This window comes from Pempheris klunzingeri, chromosome 24 (assembly GCF_042242105.1).
Source record: "Pempheris klunzingeri isolate RE-2024b chromosome 24, fPemKlu1.hap1, whole genome shotgun sequence".
NCBI classification, from domain to species: Eukaryota; Metazoa; Chordata; class Actinopteri; order Acropomatiformes; family Pempheridae; genus Pempheris; species Pempheris klunzingeri.
The window spans coordinates 753,506-776,816 of record NC_092035.1 but is presented as its reverse complement, the minus strand read 5'-3'; the positions used below and the strand labels follow the sequence as shown (position 1 = coordinate 776,816).

The 23,311-nt window shown below is 47.8% G+C and overlaps 1 protein-coding gene across 1 annotated transcript in view; it reads left to right on the top strand.

Moving 5' to 3' along the window:
* Positions 1-21,882, top strand: part of agap1 (ArfGAP with GTPase domain, ankyrin repeat and PH domain 1) — a 106,541-nt gene extending 84,659 nt beyond the window's left edge. The window contains exons 15-19 of the mRNA XM_070855667.1: positions 2,442-2,596; positions 4,178-4,268; positions 4,755-4,977; positions 20,727-20,982; positions 21,551-21,882. Coding sequence (XP_070711768.1) covers positions 2,442-2,596; positions 4,178-4,268; positions 4,755-4,977; positions 20,727-20,982; positions 21,551-21,760 — 935 coding nt within the window. The 3' untranslated portion in view covers positions 21,761-21,882. The remainder of the gene's footprint in view (positions 1-2,441; positions 2,597-4,177; positions 4,269-4,754; positions 4,978-20,726; positions 20,983-21,550) is intronic.
* The last annotated feature ends 1,429 nt before the right edge of the window (positions 21,883-23,311 follow it).

Below are 23,311 nucleotides of genomic sequence, written 5' to 3'. Positions count from 1 at the left end.
ATCTTGTTTTCTCTGTGGGTCAGAAAGGTTCAACATCATAAGATTGATTTTCAACGATTTCACCTTTGATTGAGTTGTTTTCTTTGTGGGAAATGACGGCTTGTTGTTTTGTGGCTCATTCTGCCGCCAATTTAAAACCAAAGTCTGGTTTAACCTTGAGCCCTGAACCAGCTCCTGTAAACAGTGGTTTTAATTAACATCAACTAATCAGAGGCGGCCCGTCGTTAGCCCGGAGCCCCCCAGAGACGAACACGATCCTCCGTTGTCTTCGGCAAAGGAAGCTTTGGCGTGTGAAGGTGTTTTCGGTGTCTTTATCCTGGAAGTGGAAGGGTTTCTCAGGCGCTCGCCGGGCCTCGGGGCGCTCCCTTCCATCCTCTCCTCCCGTCCTTCCTCTCCTCCCTTCCATCCTCTCCTCCCGTCCTTCCTCTCCTCCCGTCCTTCCTCTCCTCGGACAAGGCCATTGATTATCCAGAGCCGAGCCGGAGGGGAACTTCAGCTCCGGTGCTCTGAGACGCTCCCAATTAGCCAAATGACTGGAGTTGAGGAAGAGCAAATGGTCGTTCCCTCGCGGGCCGGCCGTGACCGCTCTCCGACTGATTAAACCCCTCATCTTTTTCGCTGCTTCACTCCCGGCACACGTCATGAAACTGCTGCTCCCAGAAACGCTCCCCTAAAAGTGTCATGAGTGATTATCGACCTCCGCTCGCTCAGCTCTTCAGCTCGCTCTCGCTCCGGACGCCCGTACACGACACTTTATCTCCTAACAACACCATTTTTTGGGACGTGCCAGCGCTTCACGTGCTTTCGTTGAGGGTCGGACCAGCAGAAACCGAGGAATCCTGGGAATTATCCCCCCCTCCCCTCTTCATCCCCTCCCTCCTCACGGGGGCTAATTGTAAACAGGAGGTGGCTGTTGTCTGATCTGCCGCCGCGATGATACCGGCTCCAGCCGTGCCCCCGCTTCACCTCCACTTCCCATCCTTTCTCTAACAGTTTCCAAATGTGAGCGCCAACTACCCGCCAACACCCCCAGACCTCTGAGAGCTGCCTCCACACTGGATCATGTGCTCCAAGTGCATGAACGATGGTATTAACAACTGTTTAGCTCAAAAGGTACAAATCCTACAACTACCAGAATGCATTGCGCTGCTGCCTTCATCAGCTGGCGGTGCTGGACTCCTCTTCCTCATTACGACCGACAGAAGGAGCCCCGAATGTCCGATTCCAGCATTTCACTGAAATATTAAACTATTAATAAGTCCAGAACAGGAAGTTCTGTTTGGTGTCGTCATTATTATACGACTCACACTGTGATCGATCACACTGTGATCAATCACAGCCATTGTTCTCACTGTAGTAACAGCAGCAGTAGAAGTACTACTGCTACTGCTACTGCTAGCAATAGTAGTAGTAGGAGTACTTGTAGTGGTGGTTGTAGTAGTAGAAGTTGGAGTATAACTAGTAGTAACAGTAGTACTATTAGTAGTAACAGTAGTAGTATTAGTAGTATTAGTAGTAATAGTAGTATAAGTAGTAGTAGTACTAGTAAAAGTACTTGTACTCTAAAATCCTCTAATTTCACAGTTAATTTCTGCTCTTAAAGGGACATTTCACCCTTAAATCCAGTAAATGGAGCACTGAAGCTCATTCTAGACCAAATAATCTGGACCACTTTCCAGACCTTTCGCCCACAAACTTGGACTTTGACTTTCATCAGCTGCTTCAGTCACACACACACACACACACAGTCTAATTGAGTCCTGATTGGCCAATTAACCTCTGATGGGGTTCTGGGTAATAGATCCATATGCCCCCCCCCTCCAGCAGGCCCTGATTGTAATGACTGACCTTTCGGGGGGGGGGCTGAGGGCCCCTTAATTTGGGTGACATCCTGGCTTGAGGGGGCGGGGTCACGCAGGTCGCCGGTGGTCGTGGAGGCGAACAGGTGTCACTGAATGTAACCTGAGCAGCAAACAGAAACACTTGACGACTTTTTTACGAGCTTTTCGTGAGTTTGTTCCAGAAAAACCGAACACTTGGTAAAAACTTCAACGTCAAAGCCACAGCGACTCTGTAGCAGGGAGAATGGCACCACGTGACGCTCTGCGGCCCGACGTAACACCGCTAACGACGTTTTAAGCTAACAATAACGTTTAGACGTTAGCTAAATGCTAACTCGCTAACTTGCTGCCTCCCGTCGTTTCAAAGAGGAGATGGCGGCAGAAGGGAAGAGGCTTCGATCATGGCGCCCAAAGTTCACTGCTGTACGACACAGCGCTAGCTAGTCATAGTTAGCGTGCTAAAGCTAGCTCACACAAGACGCCAAACAGGCTTCTGGAGAACAGCGTGAACCAAACGGCTGAGAGGAAACATGGCTGAGTGTAAAGTTTTAAGTTCCCCTGCTGAATCTTGTATGTATTTTGTATTTTCTCTCCCAACAGAACAAGAGGAGAACTTTGAGTTCACCATCGTGTCGCTGACGGGGCAGACGTGGCACTTCGAGGCCACGTCGTACGAGGAGCGAGACGCCTGGGTGCAGGTCATCGAGAGCCAGATCCTGGCCAGCCTGCAGTCCTGTGAGAGCAGCAAGAACAAGGTGAGCGGTGCCAAACTCTGCACTCTTTAAATCAGCAGTTTTTTGACTGAAGTCTGGTCCACAGTTCCTAATAGTCAAAACATCTAAAGTACAAGTTAGAGTGACAGAGAGGAGAAAATACTCTGATGTGTATTTGGAAAAATATATAACAGGGACAGTTTACATTTGAGGAACTTACTTAAATGAGTTTAAAAACATAAACCTCATGTGAACCCAGTAAACTGGAGTTCTCTGCCCTCGTTAAATCAGCAGTTTTTTGACTGAAGTCTGGTCTAAGGCTCCTTACAGTCCTAAAACAGCTTAAGCACCATTTTTTAGAGTTAGTATGACACAGAGGAGAAAATACTTACTACAGACTGTGTAGCTGGTCTTTTTAAAGCTTTTAGGTCCATCTCACTGTCTTCATCATGAAATGAGAGATGCTAAAACACGGACTCTAAATTGAGATAATTATCAGGATCCGATAAGAAAAAAATTAAATAAACGTCTTATAAGCTGTTTAAATATGTACAGAAATGAGCATTTATATGAAAATATTACGATTAAAATCCAATTGTAATCACAGAAACAGTACGAATGGATGAAGATGATGACAAACAGTAACACACACACACACACACACACTCTTACCTGCTTACACACAAACACACTTTCATTCACATAATTACAAAATGCCAATTACTGCCGCTCACATTCGGCCTCGTCTGTGCCATTTTACAGCGGCTCCCAGTCGAGGCCTGCCGTGTTTACGCCTCAGGCTCTCAGCGCTTCACCCCCCCACACACACACACACACACACACACACACACACACACACACACACATATCGTCCCACCCAAAAGGCCGCCCCCCCCCTCCCTCTCCTCTTCCATTTCTTTGCCATGTTTCTACTTCATTTCCCGACATCAGCAGCTCGACTGCGGCGGTGAGACTCTCATCTGTCCAGAGTGTGAGTGAGTCTCAGAGAGGCAGCCAGACCTGGACCCCCCCCGATCCAGACCCAACCCCCCCCCCCATAGACACTACACGTTACATTAACATCTCAACAACGCCACCTTTGCACATTCACAGTTTTTCCTTTTTAAAAACATTTTGTCCTTTTTATTATATTTCCTCATATTCTGTGTTTTAAATATTTTATTTTATGTTATTTTATTACTATGAACTATATAACAGAACCCGATGATTTTGAAGCCTAGAGTTCGGCTTTACGGGCGACGCCATCTTGGTTTTTTTGGAGCCAGAAGTGGTGTTTATTCCACAAAGTCTTCCTCTGATTGGTCAGGTTCAGTCAGGACCCTCCTCTGATTGGTCAGGTTCAGTCAGGACCCTCCTCTGATTGGTTAGTCAGGTAGTCCCGCCCTAAAGCCCCCCCTTCCTGGTCTATTTTTGTCTATAATTTACCAAATGAACATCATGTTGAGTTGAAGACGACTTTAAATTAGTTGCTAAACTGTGTGTGAATATTCAGGCTGAGTTCAGGTAACGAATCCTGATTAATCCTGATCAATCCTGATTAATCCTGATCAATCCTGATCAATCCTGTCTACATAAAGAACTTGTCTGTCGTCTTTGCTTCAGTCTCGTCTCACCAGCCAGACGGAGGCCATGGCGCTGCAGTCCATCAGGGGCATCCGAGGAAATGGCCGCTGTGTCGACTGTGAAGCACAGAGTGAGTTTCAAACACAAGACTAAGAGACATGATCTCCATGATGTCCACGTCTGACAGCATCATGGAAAGGATCCCTACAGAGAGAGACCTGGAAGATCCTTTTGGTTTAACCACAAACAGCACACACACCAGACTACATTCACTAAAACAGGGATTTTAGAGAACAGGACACAGGAGCTGCTGCTCTGCTGCTGCATCCATCGACTAGTTTGTTTGTGTCATTTTGTGTTACACAAATATTGTGTTGGATCCAAACTAACCCTTTAAAACATCAAAGTCACACAATTACAGAAACAGACTAACTGATGGAGGCAGCAGCAGACCAGCAGCTCCTGTTCTCTGTGAGGTTAAATCACTGTTTTTGTGAATGGAGTTTGGTGGCCTTGAAGAGAGCGATATAACGGCTGCTTCTGGTTACATTTCTGTGTGAAGTTAAAACATGATAAAATTTTAATTATCTCAAACATCTCCCTCTTCGCTCTTCAGACCCGGACTGGGCGAGTCTGAACCTCGGGGCCCTGATCTGCATCGAGTGCTCGGGCATCCACAGGAACCTGGGCACCCACCTGTCCAGGGTTCGCTCCCTGGACCTGGACGAGTGGCCGCTGGAGCTCATCAGGGTCATGTCGGCCATCGGCAACGAGCTCGCCAACAGCGTGTGGGAGGCCAACGCACAGGGACGCCTCAAACCTGCACCAGACGCCAGCAGGTAGGAGGAAATACACCTGAGAGAGTCTGAATTATGTTTGATGGCAATACGAACACTTCCTGGTTACTTGTCATGATGCATCTTTAAATAAAGTTACGTATGTTTCTCTCGTCCATATCTGTTTGGACGTAGTTTGAAATGTCAGTAAAGTGACGTTTGTTTCATATATTCTTGCCAACGTACTCAAGGCTAATGTTAGCCTGATTAGCCTTAGCTAACAGTGTTATTAGCGTTAGCCACCATAGCATCCATAACAGAAGATAACATTCTTTTATCACCATGAATCAGTACCTGGTTGCTTTCACCGTAGCTTAACGTTGAGGTGCTTTATACGGACATAGATATGATTAGCTAGGGGTAATCAATACATACACACTGTCTGATAGTGAGAAAATAACCCCGACGTCTCTGCTGATCATGTGAGTAAAGCTACTAATAACCATGTCAGAAATAATGTACTGTCATGGCTGTGGTGGAAAACGGTAGGCTAACAACAACCACGTTAGCTAAGGCTAATAAGGTTAGCATTAGCTTTGAGTACATTAGCAAAGATATATAAAACAAACGCTACTTAAATGACATTTCAAAGTGTCACACACATCTTAAAATTACAGACCAGAGAAATGTAGCCGTTCTTTTATTTAAAGCACTTTGATGTCACATGACGCTGCTATCGCTAGCTAATGATGCTAGCGGTGCTTTGATGTGTGGTTTGTGGTAGCCAGCTAAATCCTCTCGTCACGAGTGATACACACCGCCTGCTAGCTAGCTGGCTAACTTAGCTACAGGTCACACCAACATTATCTTCTACTTCCTGGAGGTTTGTCGTCTGTTTTGAGTGTGACATGATGCATGTTTTTACAGAAAAATCACCTTTAATGATGATCGCAGGAGTTTCTGATCAGTTTTCTGTGAAATAGATCAGCTGTACTTTGACAGTTTCCCTCTGCGGTGGAGTGAAGTACAAGTACAGAGCAGGAAATACTACAAGTACCTCAGTTATTAGTCCTGAGGTGCAGTACTCAGCGCTGCAGAGAGGGGGCGGAGTCACACACTGAGGGTGTGTGTGTGTGTGTGTTGTGGACTACAGGGGATAACAACAAATCGGTGAACTTTAGCGTGACGCTAGTGTTGATCAGTGTGTACCTGTGTGTGTGTGTGTGTGTGTGTGTGTGTGTGTGTGTGTGTGTGTGTGTGTGTGTGTGTGTGTGTGTGTGTGTAATTATCGGCCGTTGCTGCTTTGGGAAGCCAGCAGCCATCATAACAAATTAGAGCTGACTGCCATCCGCATAAAGATCGACTTCCCCGTCCTCCCCCCTGCACTCACCCCCCCAACGCTCATTAGTCAACAGAAGCACCTTATAATTACTCCCCACATGACCCCCCCACCACACACACACACACACACACACACACACACACACCGTGTACAGATATGCTCACATACACACATTTTAACCCTACAAGACAGTAAATATTGCAGTACATGTACTGACACCACACTGACAAACACTGCATTTAAAAAGTACTGAAATATGAGAAATGGAAAGTATCCAGATTAAAAGTACTCACTCAAAGTACAGAGGTAAATTTACTGTTTTTGTGAAGGGAGTCTGGTGGCTTTGATCAGACATTATATCGCTCTCTGCAAACCCACCAGACTCCATTCACAAAAACAGTGATTTTGCTTTGCAGGACACAAGAGTTGTTGAGACTAGTTGTTGTCACTTTGGTGTTTTTAACACATTAGTTGAGATCTGAACAAACATTTTGAAAACACCAAAGTCACACAACAAGACAAACACACTGACTGATGGAGGCAGCAGCAGACCAGCAGCTCCTGTGCTCTGTGAGCTAAAATCCCTGTTTTAGTGAATGTAGTCTGGTGTGTGTGCTGTTTGTGGTTAAACCAAAAGGATCTTCCAGGTCTCTCTCTGTAGGGATCCTTTCCATGATGCTGTCACACACTTAGAATAACACTCTGAGCCTGGCAGTGGAGAAAAGAGGCACTTTTAGATGACGATAATGAGCCGACTCTGTATTCCTGACTGATGGCACAAACACGAGCGTGTGCACATGTAGCAGAAACACATAGAGGCTGCAGTCACTGTGCAAAAAAATGCATGCAAATGTAAAAACCATCCGTCCACACACACTGACACTGAACACACACACACACATACACACACACACACAGAGCGATCTTTGAGTATCGACGTGCCATTAGCCCTCCTCCGTCAGAGCACTAATGCTTTTATTGTTGCTCATGTTCCTATTTATTTATGAATCTGAAGCATGTTTCCCCCTGAAGAGATTAGAGAAGGAGGTCAATATTATCTCAATTAACCTGCAACGCTCCACTGCAGCTCCATCTCTCCCCCGTCCCTCCCCCGCTCTCCCCCCCTCCCCGTCCTGTCGATAGCATTTATCAGTCCATTCCTTAAGTGGCTCGCTGTTTGTCGTTTCCCCTCCATAAATCCCTCCTCTCTGTCTCTCTCTCTGCCTGTCGTCTCCTCTTTGTGTTGCTCTCCTTCCCTTTTCCTCCCTCCCTCTCCGGCCGTCTGTCGCTGTGCTTCCGTCCAGCTGTTTTTCATGCACATTTTTCCTTTTTGTGCGTTAAAAACTTGAGCGTAGCTTCACACAAAAACACAAAAAAGCTGAAAAACATTTATATTTTCAACTGCAGGGATTCTGCAAGACGGTAAAAAGCCTCAAATCAAATAATCAGGATTTTTGGTCTTAAAGCTGCAGGAAAAAATGCCAGATTTTGTGATCCTAAAGACGTCGTCGTGTACCTGAACCACCATCCTGTTTTCTTTGCCTGTGAAGCCCTTTGAGATGATAAACTGTGACTCAGGCTCTAACGTTAGCGTCAGTCGAATTAGCTAGACTGAAGTGTGCTGTCCTAATCTCACCCTACCAGACTTAAACCTGACTTAACAAAGCTTATTTATGGTATACAAGTGGAACTGGACTCTGCAGGGCTGAGACAGACCTGTAAGATGAACCACAAACAGCCGTTATATCGCTCTCTGCTCACACACCAGACTGCATTCACTAAAACAGGGATTTTAGCTCACAGAACACAGGAGCTGCTGCTCTGCTGCTGCCTCCATCAGTTAGTTTGTTTGTGTTATTGTGTGACTTTGGTGTTTTAAAGACTTATTTTGAATCTAAACTAATGTGTTAACACACCAAAGTCAAAGTAAGCAGAGCAGCAGCTCCTGTGTCCTGTTCTCTAAAATCCCTGTTTTAGTGAATGTAGTCTGGTGTGTGTGCTGTTTGTGGTTAAACCAAAAGGATCTTCCAGGTGTGATGCTGTCACACACCTACTTTCGGACCAATTCCAACACTTTTAGTATCTTCCAGCCAGGATATGAACAGATTTGTGTATTTACTTGCAGAAAATGTTCTTTCCTTTAATAATTTAGCAGTTTAAACATCCACAATCGAGCTCTTCTGTGCATCATTACTCCAAACTGTAATCTGCTACGGTGACACGACATCCTCCTTACTGAAGAGAGCAGCGACAGAAACCTGCAGAAAAGAGGGAAGAGAAGAAGAAGAATATGTTGAGGTTGAGGTATGGGGAAAGGCCGGGGGGGGGGCTTTGTCCAGGCGGCAGGAGGGATGGGAGTGGGAGGCCGGGGGGGGGGGGCTGATGGATGGAAAAATGCCTTCCCCTCGTGGTCTCTCAAGTGAGTAATAGAGGCCGAAATTTCATTTTGCAAGTGGCTGATTTAATGATCCAAAGGGTAATTAATGGCCTGATTATCTTAATGTTAAATATGGCCAGCAGCAATTACGCTGACCTCCTGTCTGTCAAGGTCTGGCCCCCCACTCCGCCTCCCAATTAGGTCCTGTTTGGAGGTTTGGGAGGGGGGTGGAGAGAGGGAGGGAAACTGGGAGAGGAAGAGGAAGAGAGAGGGATGAGGAGGAGGGAAGGAAAACAGAAGAGGGGGGCGTGAAGGAAGCGGGAAAAGACGGAAATGTGGAGGATGGATGTGATGAAGGGACGGCGAGGAAGAGGAGGTGCGTTAGTCCGGCCGTCGGTGTGAAACACCTCCGTGTCTTCCTCCCCCGTCGGACCGCGGGGAGGAATTATGTTCAGAGAGATCGCACGGCGCCGCCCCGTCCAATGAGAGATGTGACAGGGCCGAGCCCCGCCACCCCCGACTGTTGTCATCATCTCTTTATCTTCCCCTTCCCCTCTCGTCTTCATCGCCGCCCTCCCCACAGCGACGGCCGGTCCAGGTCTCGTTACCGTCAGAGTCTGAGCGAGGACGAGGGCGCTGTCGCCGCTAATCGTCTCGCCACGCCCGCTCAGCACCACGGTGCTTCATCATGGAGGCGTGGGGGGGGTACTTGTTGGTCTGCGTCCCTCGCAGTGACGGCGTGGACGAACACCAGCCGTGCCAGCTCTGCGGCGCCGGGGGGGTCCTGTTGGAGGTGTTTTTTTTGTTTTCTCTCCCTGAACCACAAAAAGACGCCGCCATCCTCTAAACGTTCCCATTAACCTCTGGCCGCCCGCGGTCAGCCGTCATCACCTCAGCTGGCGCGCTCGCCCGGTGCCGCGGCCCAGCTGATGCCACCGCTGAAGGGGCTGCTAAGTTTGGGCGCGCTGCCCGGCGCGGCGCGCCCACGGGGGCTCGCTGGCTCGGCCTGCGACACCCTGGGTGCTTGGTTCTTGGCGCCGCGGCTCATTGTTTTAATTATCTGTCGAGCGGCGCATCAACACCAGCACCCAAAGGCCTGCTCGGGCCGGTTTGACACAGCGCGTTAGCGGGCCTGAGCGGACAGCGAGTGACAGCGCTGCTAATCCGGCCTCCTGGCCACCGGGCCGGGGAGGCGACTGGCGGCCACGTGCCTCCGTCCCCAGGGCCTCCTGTGTCCTCGTCCTCCCACCCGTCCCTCCTGCCGGCGACTGACCTTTGGCGGTCTGTCGTGGAGGGTCAGCGTCTCGGCCTCGGCCACAGCCTTTGTTCATCCGTTTCTTCTCTGCTGGATCCGCTAAAAGTGGACTGAATGTCATTTAAAGGAATATTTCGTTTTTGTTTGTTTGGTTTAAAAGCAGCCGTTATATGGCTCTCTCCAAAGCCACCAGACACCAGTCTGCTGCCGCCTTGATGAGTTGGTGTGTTTGTGTTAATGTGTGACTTTGGTGTTTTAGCAGCTCAGTTCAGACCTGAACTAACGTGCTAAAACACCAAAGTCACAGCAGCTGGACTGAACAACTCCTGCGTTCTGTGAAGTTAAATGACTGGTTTAGTCAATGGAGTCTGGTGTGTTTGAAGAGAGCCATATAACGGCTGTTTGTAGCATTTGGCTAACGTTGCGGTTAGCAGGAAGCTAATCTATTAGCACCATCCAACATGGCCGCTCCTCTCCTGCTCTCCTGGGGAACCACCACCATGTGGATGTTCTCAGTCTGATAATAACGTTCCCTCCATGACAGAAGCTAACGAAGCCTGAAGGTTTGTAGAGCAGCCAATAGGAGCGCTCCCTCTCTCTGAGGGGAGCTGTGATTGGACGAAGCCTCCTGTCACCAGGTAGATTTACTAAAACCTGAAAGAGGTCTGTTTCCTGTCAGAGCAGCTGAACTGAAGCGTCTGCAGCAGCTTTAAAACTCTAAATCAGGTGTGATGGCGCTGATTTTAGCTCTGATCTTCACGTAGGTGAACAATAGGACGAGGTGGAGGGACGCCGCCGACGGGGCGCCGCACCTTAATGAGACAGCAGAGAAATGAGCAGGACTCGGCGGCTAAAGGATGAGCGCCGGGCTACGTATCGCCGCCGCCGCCACACACTTAACAGCGGGCCCCACATGACGAATGCTCGGCCAGTAATAATTCAGCAGCAGGTCTGTCGGGGGGGACGCGGCCCTTTATGGGAACAGATTAGTCTTGTTCCCCCCTCAGAAAAGGCCAGCGCTAACAGATTTAAAATTAGACCGGGGGCTTTTAATCTGGGCCGGGGGTGCAGGTGTGGCGGCGGCCCCGACACGGCAGCGGGATTGGGCTCAGGGGACCAGATGGGGCGACCGGGGTGGGGGGCGGGCAAAGGGGGCCCCCACATTACAAGATAATTGCCCCCCAGGGTCGGAGGCAGTGGCGGGGGCGGCCCGTCCTCGCAACCCATAAAAACCCAAACTCGTATCAGTCAGCCGCGAGGACCCGCCCTCCCCTCCTGACTGTGATCATAACGCAGATCAGGCCGCCGTGACCCGGGCCGCCCGCCGCCCGGCACCGAGGGAGCGCCGTGAACAGATAGCGATTTAAAGTGGCGTTTGTCAGCCGCCATGACGCCCCAGCGGAGCTCGTGGAGGCCTTTTAGCGGCCTCGCCTCCCTTTTATACCTGTTTTTACCCACAATTCCACTGTAAACAAACCTGCTTCTCCATTTTCATCATCTTAAGCTGAAGCATTTAAATTAGCATATTTCATTATTATGCCTCATGTTAAGCTAATTAGGCTAATGGGGTTAGCTACTAAAAACTAAATATTATTAAAAGCCTTTTTTGCTCTAAAATCAGTAAAACTTTCACCACAAACCTTCATTTTCTGACACCTTGTCTTCCCTTAAGAATGACTGGAAACTCGACTGACGCTGTATTATCCTTAAAATGTAATTTTAGTTGAAGATTTTTGAATTAAATATCAAGATATGATTGTTTATTATCTGATACGGACTTTTAAAGGCAAAATTTGACAAAAAATGCTCCAAAAAGTCATTTAAAGTCAGTTTAGAGAGGAGTTAATATACCTAAAAATATCTCCTGTGTATTTATTTAAGCCTTTATTTTACCAGGTAGTGTCACTGATAAATATATACAGCTAAGAGAGACAGAGTGTGACTGAGCACAGTACAGAACTTCCATCTGCTTTTGTAGGATTTGTACACAGCCTAGTACTTGAACCCTCAAAGTACTTTTACTACTTGAAGTACTTTTGAAACAGGCACAGGAGCGTCACCTGCAGAGATCTGAGCTGTGAGACACCAGGGTTGAGGTTTGTGGTCATGTTTTACTGGCCTGCTTCAGCCCACAACATCAGGAAGAGGATTTAAAATAAATGCTTAAATTGCTGAATTTTTTAATGAGGTCTGGTTTACAGTGCTTGTGTCTTGTCTGTCTGCCTGTACGTGTGTTTTTGTGGGATTATGTGCATGTGTGTATGTATCCGTGTGTGTGTGTATGTATCCGTGTGTGTGTGTGTGTGTGTGTGTGTGTGTGTGTGTGTGTGTGTGTGTGTTGCCTGTGATCCAGTGTGTGCAGATTGAGCCGAGCTCCGTTTCATCTGCGTCGTTTAACTAGCTGATCCCGCCTGCCATCATCTCTCCGCCATTATCTGCAGCCCCCGCTGATATGAGCCGGCCCCACGGCCTGCATTTTAAACAGCACACACACACACACACACACACACACACTGAGAGGAGGAGGAGGAGGAGGAGGAGGAGGAGAGCCTCCTGACAGGCAGGGCCAGTGCAAACGTTGAAAAATAATTGGCCCCTACATTCTAATTCATCTGTAAAAGGGAGGCCTTGATTAAATTAGTCCTAATAGACATTATTTTGTACATGACTGCCTCGCCGCTGCCCGTAACCGCGTCCCCCAACTCTCCTAACAAGCCCTCCAATTTACTATTGACATTAAGCCGGCTGACACGAGCCAATCATTGGGCCATTCATCGTTTGTCATGGCGGCGAGGTTATGCTAATGCGAGCTAAAAGCACAAACTAAATGCACATTCTTTATGCCTGAGTCATCAGATTAACCCCCCCCCCCCCCTCTCTTATTTTAATAATGAAGAAATAAATAACACTGCCCACATGCGTGACTCTGTGCGGCCTCTCCCGCTCGCCGGGCCTCGCTCTGCTCCCGAGCTCCTCCAGCGGGGGCCGGCTCCCGGAGCACACATGAATCCGAACGCCCTGCTCGCCCTGCTCGCCCCCGCCCTTCGGCTAATTGGCTCAGTCGGCAAATTGCTCATAGAATAAAGAAAATGGAGGACGGGGGAGGAGGCCGTGGCCGACAGAGCTGTCCTGGCGCTCTGCGGTAATGTGTTTGGATTGAATGGGTCCACGGCGAGCGGCGAGCGGCTGGTGAACATTTAACAGTCAGGAAACAGTCAGGAAACAGTCAGGAAACAGTCAGGAAACAGTCAGGAAACAGTCCGTCCACTGCGTCTGAGCCTTCACAGCTCTGAGATGTTTGTTCGGCTTCAGACGGACAGAAGCAGGAGGACCGCTGTCTGCAGCTCCGAGCCCTGAACACTTCAGTCTGATGGGGGGGTTCCTTCTAGAATAACCTCCATGTTTAAAGGGTTAAACATAGAAGATCAGATTAGATTATAGAAAGTCTAAAATATTGAGCTTATTCCCATCTAATATAGAATAAGATGCAGAAAACAGACAATATTCACAGTTTATAGTCGATTATTATTATTTATTCTATTTATTATCATTTATTATTATATTTTATTATTGTTTATTATTACTATTGTCTATTATTGTCTGTTATTATTTATTATTATATTTATTATATTTTATTATATTTATATTTTATTATATTTTATTATTTATTATTGTTGTGCTCCAGTCTGTAGAGACCAGTCAGACACATCTATCTGTTTTATTTCTGTCTAGTCTGATAACAACCTGCTGCTGAAAACAGAAAAACCTTCAGCTGGTTAACTAGAACAGAATCCAGTGGTTTTAGAATCACAGTCCTGCTGATGATTAAAGGGACAGTTCGCCCTGTTTAGAGCGTTTGATGGTTCATAACTTTATACGTCTGATCAGCTGATGATGATGATGATGATGATGATGATGATGATGATGACTCACAGGAGAGTAAACAGCGTACCAACAGAACCCGGTCTCCCCTAATCGCTGTCAGTCCACAGCTGGAACCAGACTTTTCTTGTTCGCTGATGACCCAACAGTCCGGTCGCTCATTAACGTGGCCGTCTGTCGCCTTCACCTCTTCACCCTGTCACCGTGTTACCCCCCCACCACCACCCTGCCCCCCCACCACCACCCTGCCCCCCCCCCCCCCCCCCCACTGAGGCAGGTCCACTCATCTGCATCCTGATAATCTGGTAGGAAATGTCAATGGCTGCCTCCCCGAGCTGTCAGCTGCTGTTTCCTCCTTCAGATCAGTGACAGGAGGCTGTTCTGACCCCCCCACGCCTCGCCATGGGAGGTGTTGTTAGCATGTTAGCATGTTAGCATGCTCCTGTTAAATGGATCAGACAACAGACAAATGACTTGAGACATTTTCAAAGGGGTCCGTTGACCTCTGAGCTCCAGGTCCAGAAGTTAGTGGAGGTCTATAGTGTGTGTGTGTGTGTGTGTGTTAGTCAGTGTGTAGTGGAGGTCTATAGTGTGTGTGTGTGTGTGTGTGTGTGTGTGTGTGTGTGTGTAGTGGAGGTCTATAGTGTGTGTGTGTGTGTGTGTGTAGTGGAGGTCTATAGTGTGTGTGTGTGTGTGTATAGTGGAGGTCTATAGTGTGTGTGTGTGTGTGTGTGTAGTGGAGGTCTATAGTGTGTGTGTGTGTGTGTGTGTAGTGGAGGTCTATAGTGTGTGTGTGTGTGTGTGTGTAGTGGAGGTCTATAGTGTGTGTGTGTGTGTGTGTGTGTGTGTGTGTAGTGGAGGTCTATAGTGTGTGTGTGTGTGTGTGTAGTGGAGGTCTATAGTGTGTGTGTGTGTGTGTGTGTGTGTGTGTTAGTCAGTGTGTAGTGGAGGTCTATAGTGTGTGTGTGTGTGTTAGTCAGTGTGTAGTGGAGGTCTATAGTGTGTGTTAGTCAGTGTGTAGTGGAGGTCTATAGTGTGTGTGTGTGTTAGTCAGTGTGTAGTGGAGGTCTATAGTGTGTGTGTGTGTTAGTCAGTGTGTAGTGGAGGTCTATAGTGTGACGATCAGAGGGTTAAACCATTGATCTCTCTCAGGCTCCTTACTCTTGTGGGTGATGTTGTGAATGAAGGTGTGTGGGCGTCCTGAGCAGCGTGCTGTGACATCATCCCGTCCTGAGGGACTGTGGACCTCTGGGACTCTCCTGGTCCGACAGTTAATTATCAGCTCAGTATGAATGTGACCTCAGATCTGTGGCTCCCTGATTGATCATAAAGTTGCTGTAAAGATCTCAGATGCTCCTCTTGCTGCTCTTCCTGTGTCGGTGGCGTCGCCGGAGCGTTTAGTTTCCATCACTTTCTCCTCCACCTTTCCTCATTTGCATCCTCCTTTTTTTATATTTAATCTATCCGATTTAACCCCTCCATCTCTGTCCGGTCCAGGAGCCTCATGGCTGATTTCACCCCCCCCCTCCGCCTCCTCACCCAGACCGTCCTCACCCCACCACCCTCCCTTTAATTATCTGTGCCTATCCAAGGGCAGCTAACGACCCGCTAGGAAAGGCTAATTGATTTCAGCCTCTTCTCCTCCTCTTTCCTTTTGTCTTCTCATCCCCTCTTCGCCGTGAGATCGAGTAAAAAACAAAGCTTTTAGCTTTTACCGGTGATTTTTAAAGCAGAATCGCAGCTGCGTTTGTTTGAGACGCGACCGTGTGACGGCGTGACGGCGATTCATCTTAGCGTACATTAGCTCGGTCAGTTAGCTGATGCTCTTATCCACGCTCTATCTGTCTATTAATCTATTAATTAGAGGGCTAATTAGGCCAGAGGAGAAGCCACTGACACCATGTCACTCTTAACCCCGTTTCCTACCGCTCATTACCTCTCACACACACTCTCACACACACTCTCACACACACACCGTCCTCCAGACTGTAATTAATGATGGGCTTTAACAGCAGTGTGTTGGCTCATAGATCTCAGCTCAGCGCTTCAGGCTGAACTCAACTGGAGAATCCATGTTTTTTTTTCTGTTTTAAACTTTTATTTCTTTATTTTAGTTTATTTTAATCTATTTTGCAAACATCGCTGTTCTTGGGTTTTATTTTGAAAGGACTTCCTTGTCAGTAATTAGCAGAATCACGTCCTCAAGTGTTCAGACGTTGTTTTTCAGTAAGCTTTATTTTGAAAGTGTTTAGAATTTGTTTCTCAGAGAGCTTTATTTTGAAAGTGTGACTTTATTAGCAAGCTTTATTTTGAAAGAATATCAGGAAGTTGTATATTTGTGTTTTCACGGAATGAAAACAGCGTAAAAATGACGTGACGTGAAAAGCTAAAATCGTGAACACGTAAAAAAGTAAGACGCCGTTTTCACGCGGCGCCGTGACATCAGGTCGGTGTCTCCACTTCCTGGTTTTGGTAATTATGGTAATTATCCCGGGGTGATTAGCGGGGTGTGTGTGCCGGCTTTCAGCTCTTTGTTTGGGGGTCGTCCGTCCACGACCCCCTTAACACACACACACACACACACACACACACACACACACACACACACACACACACACACACACACACACACAGTCAGCTTCAGGCTTTGGACGAACAGGAAACTGTGTGTGTGTGTAAACACACACGGACAAAGCAGTCGTTCGGGGGGAACACACACACACACACACACACACACACACACACACCTCAAACAACAGGCAGGAAATCAGACCCCCCCCCCCCCCAAATAAAATCACAAATTCCACGCCGCTGTTTCCAACGGCGACCACAACCGGACACCACAACACCACCAACAGAGCTGTCAATCAACGGGCTCGCTGAAGTTTTTAAACAGGAAGTGGTGCATCTGATCGGGACTATTTTCTGTGGCGGATGAATCCACCTGTGTTGAATCAGTAGAAACAGAATCAGGATCAGCAGAATCAGGATCAGTAGGATCAAGATCAGCAGAAACAGAACCAGAATCAGCAGAAACAGAACCAGGATCAATGGAAACAGAATCAGGATCAGCAGAATCAGGATCAGTAGGATCAGGATCAGCAGAAACAGAACCAGAATCAGCAGAAACAGAACCGGGATCAATGGAAACAGAATCAGGATCAGCAGAATCAGGATCAGTAGGATCAAGATCAGCAGAAACAGAACCAGGATCAATTGAAACAGAATCAGGATCAGGATCAGTAGAAACAGAATCAGGATCAGTAGAATCAGGATCAGCAGAAACAGAACCAGGATCAGCAGAATCAGAACCAGGATCAGTGTATAATGAAAGTGAAGTGTGTTTGTTTCCTCTGGCTGGTGTAATTTCTATCATTTAATTTAACTGACACACACACACACACACCCTCACCCCTCTGGGCTCCTGTTGACATATTTGTGTGTGTGTGTGTGTGTGTGTGTGTGTGTGTGTGTGTGTGTGGGTGGGGTGTGTATTTCCCTGTCACAAACCATCTCACCGGGACTCGTGTTTAATTATCTACCCAGCATGCTTTGGTGCTGGAGCGCAGCTCCTCGTCTAATGGGATGTGAAAAGGGACACACACACACACAGATTAACACACTAAATATGAGTGTGTGTGCTCAGTAGACACATGTTAACACATACTGTCACACACACACACACACACACACACACACTGTGTGGTTAATTAGTGCAATTAGCCTCTCTACTGTCCAGAGCTGTGTGCGTTGTGTGTTTTCAAGACTCGTTAGCTCGTGATGATGTTTACTGCAACACACACACACACGAACATGCAACCAAGGACGTCTGTCGTGTCTATGTGGACAACAGTATGTGGACACCTGTGATTCAAAGCTTTATTGACAAAGACTGACCTGTGACACTTCCCTGCAAAGCCACCAGACTCCATTGACAAAACAGCCGTTTTACCTCACAGAACAGCAGGGAGCTGCTGGGGTAGTTTCTGTGACTTTGGTGTTTTAAACACATTAGTTTAGATTTGAATTCACTTTTTAAAACCAAAGTTACAAAAGAACTCAAACAAATTATCTGATGGCAGCAGCAGTAGCATAAGTAACTCCTGTCCTCTGTGAGGTAAAATTACTGTTTTCTTCAATGGAGTCTGGTGACTTTTAAGAAAGCAATATAACAGCTGTTTTGGTTTAAATAAAGGATCTTCCAGGTCTCTCTCTGTAGGGACCCTTTCCATAATGCTGTCACACACTTAGAATAACAATCTGAGCCTGATCCCTACAGAGAGAGACCTGGAAGATCCTTTTGGTTTAACCACAAACAGCCGTTATATCGCTCTCTGCACACACACCAGACTACATTCACTAAAACAGGGATTTTAGAGAACAGGACACAGGAGCTGCTGGTGCCACTGCCGGTACGATCAAATAGTTTGTGTTGTTGTGTGTTATACAAATATTGTGTTGGATCTGATCTAACCCTTTAAAACACCAAAGTAACACCATAAATTAACTGATAGAGGCAGTGGTAGACAAGCAGCTCCCTTGTTAAATTAGTGTTTTAGTGAATGGAGTCTGGTGTGTTTGCAGAGAGCGATATAACGGCTGTTTGTGGTTAAACCAAAAGGATCTTTAATGCTGTCTGACAATTCTGGTCCAAAGAAGAACCAGGTTACAAGTTGATATATTCACACACACACACACACACACACACACACACACACACACACACTGTTAGATCCAGGCCCTTAGCAACTCCAGCGGCGGGGGAAGGCATGCGTTTCCTGGGTCCAGTGGCCTCACATTTCCTCCCCGTCCTCTGGAGGACAGAAGGCCAGAGCCCCGCTGAGTGCACACACACACACACACACACAAACAGACACACACTCAGTGACACCTCCAGGCTTTGTCCGGGGGCTGTCGGCCGTAGTCTCGTGCCCAGCCTCCACACTCTCTCCCTGGGCCGCGGCAGGAAGGGAAAGCCCCCGGGACATTCCGTGATGCTAGCTGCTGCCGCCGCCACCGCCACACCCCCGACAACACACACACACACACACACACACACACACACACACACACACACAGTGGTCTCCAGGAAGAGAGTTAATGAGATTCTTCCAGGTTCCCACACCGTCCCAAAACTATTTCTTTAACTCTTGCACTTTTTCATCCTCTTTTCCCATCATGCACCTCAGTACCCCAACTGTCGTCCTCACCCTGCTTTTATTTTACCTCTTTTTATTTGTAAAGAAAAGCTTTGTGTGAAAAAAGTCTCTAAATTTAAGCGTTGAATCAACTTTTTGGGGTGAAAATGAAACAAACATTGGAGATGCTCCAGACTCCACTGACAAAACCAGTAATTTTACCTCACAGAATACTGGAGTTACTGGTCTACCGCTGCCTCAGTCGGCTTCTTTGTGTGTCTTATTCTGTGATTTAAATGTTTAAAATTGTTAGTTCAGATCTAATTTAAGGTGTCAGCTCATGGACTGAGGCGGCAGTAGCACAGCAAACCCCCGTGTCATGTGAGGTAAAATTACTACTTTTTTGAATGGAGTCTGGTGGCTTTGAAGCAAATGAAGAGAAAGAGGGAACGGCTGCAGTTCCCATCAAAAAGGGCTGTTAAATGACAATGAAAAGGGGGTAAAATGTTCTAAATGTTGTGTGCACTTAAACGGGGGGGTGCTGACCGCCTTCTACTGTAGGTAGATTCTAATAATATAATTTGAACTGTCCCTTTAAGGCCCCAAAACAGGGCTGAGGTTCAATAAGCAGCACAGTGTAGGAAGTTTCATTTTATCTCCTGCTGTGTGTGTGTGTGTGTGTGTGTGTGTGTGTGTGTGTGTGTGTGTGTGTGTGTGTGTGTGTGTGTGTGTGTCACTGAATCACACACACACACACACACACACACACACACTGGAGTCATTTCATGGTGGAAGTAGCGACCTGTGAGAAGCCTCTGTTGTGTCTCCTTCTCCATTTCCTGCGGCCTCACCCCCTGGAGGAGGTGTTGTTATTGTTAAGAGGTGGGTGGGGGGGGGGTACAGCTCAATATCTCCCCCCCCTCCCCGGGCCGTCCTCCCCCGTCCCCCCTGAGCCCGGCCTAATCCCGGCGGGCTGAATGAGCCGCTGTTTACACGGAGGGATTTGTGCAGAGATTAGAGCGATCAGATGTGTGGATCAGACGGATCAGCAGTTAATGACACTCGATTGGCCAACAATGTGTCCACGTCCCCTCGGCTTTCACCCCGTCTGTCCCTCTGTCGTGCTCTGTGTCTTATTTTACTCTGGCCGGGCGGTTTGGGGACGCCGGCGGAGGACTGGAGCGGTTTCCTGGATTCACAGGAAGTAAAGGGGAGTCAGAAACATCAGGAATCAGTGGAAAGTGTCCGTCAGTCCTCATGAGATGTCTGTTTGTCTGACAAGTCGTCCAAAACCCTGAAATACTCAATTTATTATGACACAGAACCAACTTACTGGCATTTAGACGTCACATAGATGAAGGTTTACAGACAATATAACAGCTGTTATGTCGCTCTCTTCAAATCCACCAAACTACATTCACAAAAACAGTCATTTTACCTCACAGCACACAGGAGCTGATGGTGTAGTTGCTGTGGCTTTACTGTTTTAACATGTTAGTTTGGATCCAAACTAACCCTTTAAAACAGTAAAGTCACACACTAACACAAACAGACTACCTGATGGAGGCAGCAGCAGAGCAGCAGCTCCTGTGTCCTGTGAGCTAAAATCCCTGTTTTAGTGAATGTAGTCTGGTGTGTGTGCAGAGAGCGATATAACGGCTGCTTGTGGTTAATATGTACAGATTAGTCTATTAAACGTCAAACATCCTTGTTTTGTTCGACCAGAAGTCCAAACCCCACAGAGATTCACTTTTAGGAGCTTCCTGTCAGTCCCAGCTGTGACCTCCATGTTGTAAAAGTCCCTGTTTTCTCCGTCAGGGAGGAGCGAGAGCGTTGGATCCGGGCAAAGTACGAGCAGCGTCTGTTCGTGGCGTCGCTGCCCGGCGCCGACCTGTCTCTGGGCCAGCAGCTGCTGAGGGCCACGGCCGAGGAGGACCTCCGCTCCGTCGTGCTGCTGCTCGCCCACGGGTCCCGACAGCAGGTCAACGAGACCTGCGGGGAAGGAGACGGACGCAACGCGCTGCACCTGGCCTGCCGCAAGGGCAACGTGGTCATCACGCAGCTCCTCATCTGGGTAAGGACGGGGTAGTCACACCTGTTTCCATGGAGATCAGTGGGCCGACAGGTGGACGAGGGTCAGAGTGGGTTCACCTGAAGGCATGGAGCACGTGTAGTTGGCGTGTTTCTGGCATTCAGACAGCATGAAGAAGAAGATTTATAGGAAATATAATAGTGTTACCGTGCCCTCTTTAAGGCCACCAGACTCCACTCACAAAAACAGTCATTTTACCTCTCAGATCACAGAGTTACTAGGCTGCTGCTGCTCCATCAGTTAGTCTGTTTGTGTTACACAGATGTTGTGTTGGATCTGAATTAACCCTTTAACACATCAAAGTCACACAACAACACCAACAGACTGACTGATGGAGGCAGCAGCAGAGCAGCAGCTCCTGTGTCCTGTGAGCTAAAATCACTGTTTTAGTGAATGTAGTCTGGTGTGTGATTTCTGATTCAATAAAATGTTAAAAATAAAAACACACTTTATTACTTTACAGTTTATTATCGACTGTTTGATAGATAACTTAAAGAACAGCTGAGTCTGGTGTGTAGCTGACCTCCCTCCCTCTGTCTCCCCCCCTCAGTACGGCGTGGACCTGATGGCGAGGGACGCCCACGGCAACAGCGCGATGGCGTACGCCCGGCAGGCCAGCAGTCAGGAGTGCGTGGACGTGCTGGCTCAGTACGGCTGCCCCGACGAGCGCTACCCGCTCATGGCCACGCCCAACCTGTCGCGCCGCAACACCAACCGAAACAACAGCTGCAGCAGCGCCGGGAGCGCCGCGCTCATATGACGAGCAGCCCTCGCCATCAGACTTTCTGGACACCGCTTTGGGAGAATCCTGACCGTTTATTTGGGGAACCACTACCTGTTGTGACTCTAAGCTCCGCCCACCTCACCTGATGACCAGTGACGCCGTGTCCGCGTGTCTCTTTGGAAGGACCCTCGACGGGAAAAACCCCAAAGCATGGTGGGAAATGTGGGCCACAGTCGGCCAAGCTCACCCTCCATATCGCCGCTGGCTCATCAGAGCATTCTGGGAAATAGTCACATGACTTATGACAGCCAATGACGGCCAGCACGAAGCTCTGCGGACGTCATACCTCATCACACACACACTACGGCCAACAGCCAATCAGCATCCCCAGAAATCTGCCTCGCCAAGACATATCGTCAGACCAGGGGGGCGTCTTCGTAGCACGTACACTCATCGTCCTCACCTTCGTCCTCACCTTCGTCCTCGTCACCGCGGCGCCAGAGCTTCGCCTGGCGTTGTTTTATTTGATCTTTGATCCTGTGAACTTTCCTGCCTTCACGCTTTTTTTTTTTTTTTTTTAAATGTGAAAAATATCTCGATGTTTAAGAGGAAAGTAAATCAGATGTTAGCGGTGAAAAAGAAGTGATAGATCGCATGTCCTAGACACTTTCTGCTTTTCTCGGATTTTAATTTAAGCCGTTTCTCCTGGACGGTGTTGTTGTATCTCGATGTGCGTTGCTGGACCAATCGTTAAACGTGTCAGCGTGGGGGAGGGGGTCTGTTCTGTTTGGGTTGGTTATTTTCGGGTGTATAAAGTCATTAAATGTACAGAAGCTGTTGCCGGGCTCAGGGACCGGAGACTGTCCGCCATGTCGTCATGGCAACATGGCGTCTGCTCCCTCCGTCCTTAGAGACCAGACTCGGGGTTTGACCTGCGCTCGCGTCGCTCAGTTCAACGAACTCCGGCGAACCACCCAGAAACTCAAAAGGGAGATGTTTCCTCACCTGTTCCACGTTAGCGTTAGCGTTAGCATTAGCGTTAGCGATCAGACTGTTTTAGAAAGTCACTACCCAAATATTCTGGATTATTTAGATGACTGAGCGTCTTAAAGCGGCTCTGACTTTGCCTATATTGGATTATTTATTGATTATGAAGTGAAATGAGGGTTAAATGGGGTCACGGAGACGCTTCATGGCGTCGGTAATGTGACAGATGTGGTTTATCGTCCGGCTCTGACTGACAAAAAGGTTAAAAAGGTTTTTGTTTTGGGGATTTTTCTTCTTCATAAGTTGGATTTTGTAACGCGTCTGTTATCTGAAGTGACTGAACTGTGAGCGTCTTAAACCAGAGTCTGGTCAAAAAACTCCTAATTTAAAAATGTCCCTGAAGTCAGTTTTATTGTTTAACTTGTATTAAAAAAAATGGAAAAGACAAAGAAGCAGCTAAGAAACAAAGGGAGCGAAAAGGGAATTCACCTGCTGCTGCTGCTTCTTCTTCTTCTTCTTCTACCTGCTGTCGGCTCCGACCAATCACAGTGAAGACGATTTCATTCTTTCACTTCACCTGAAACTTTAAAACTGAACGTT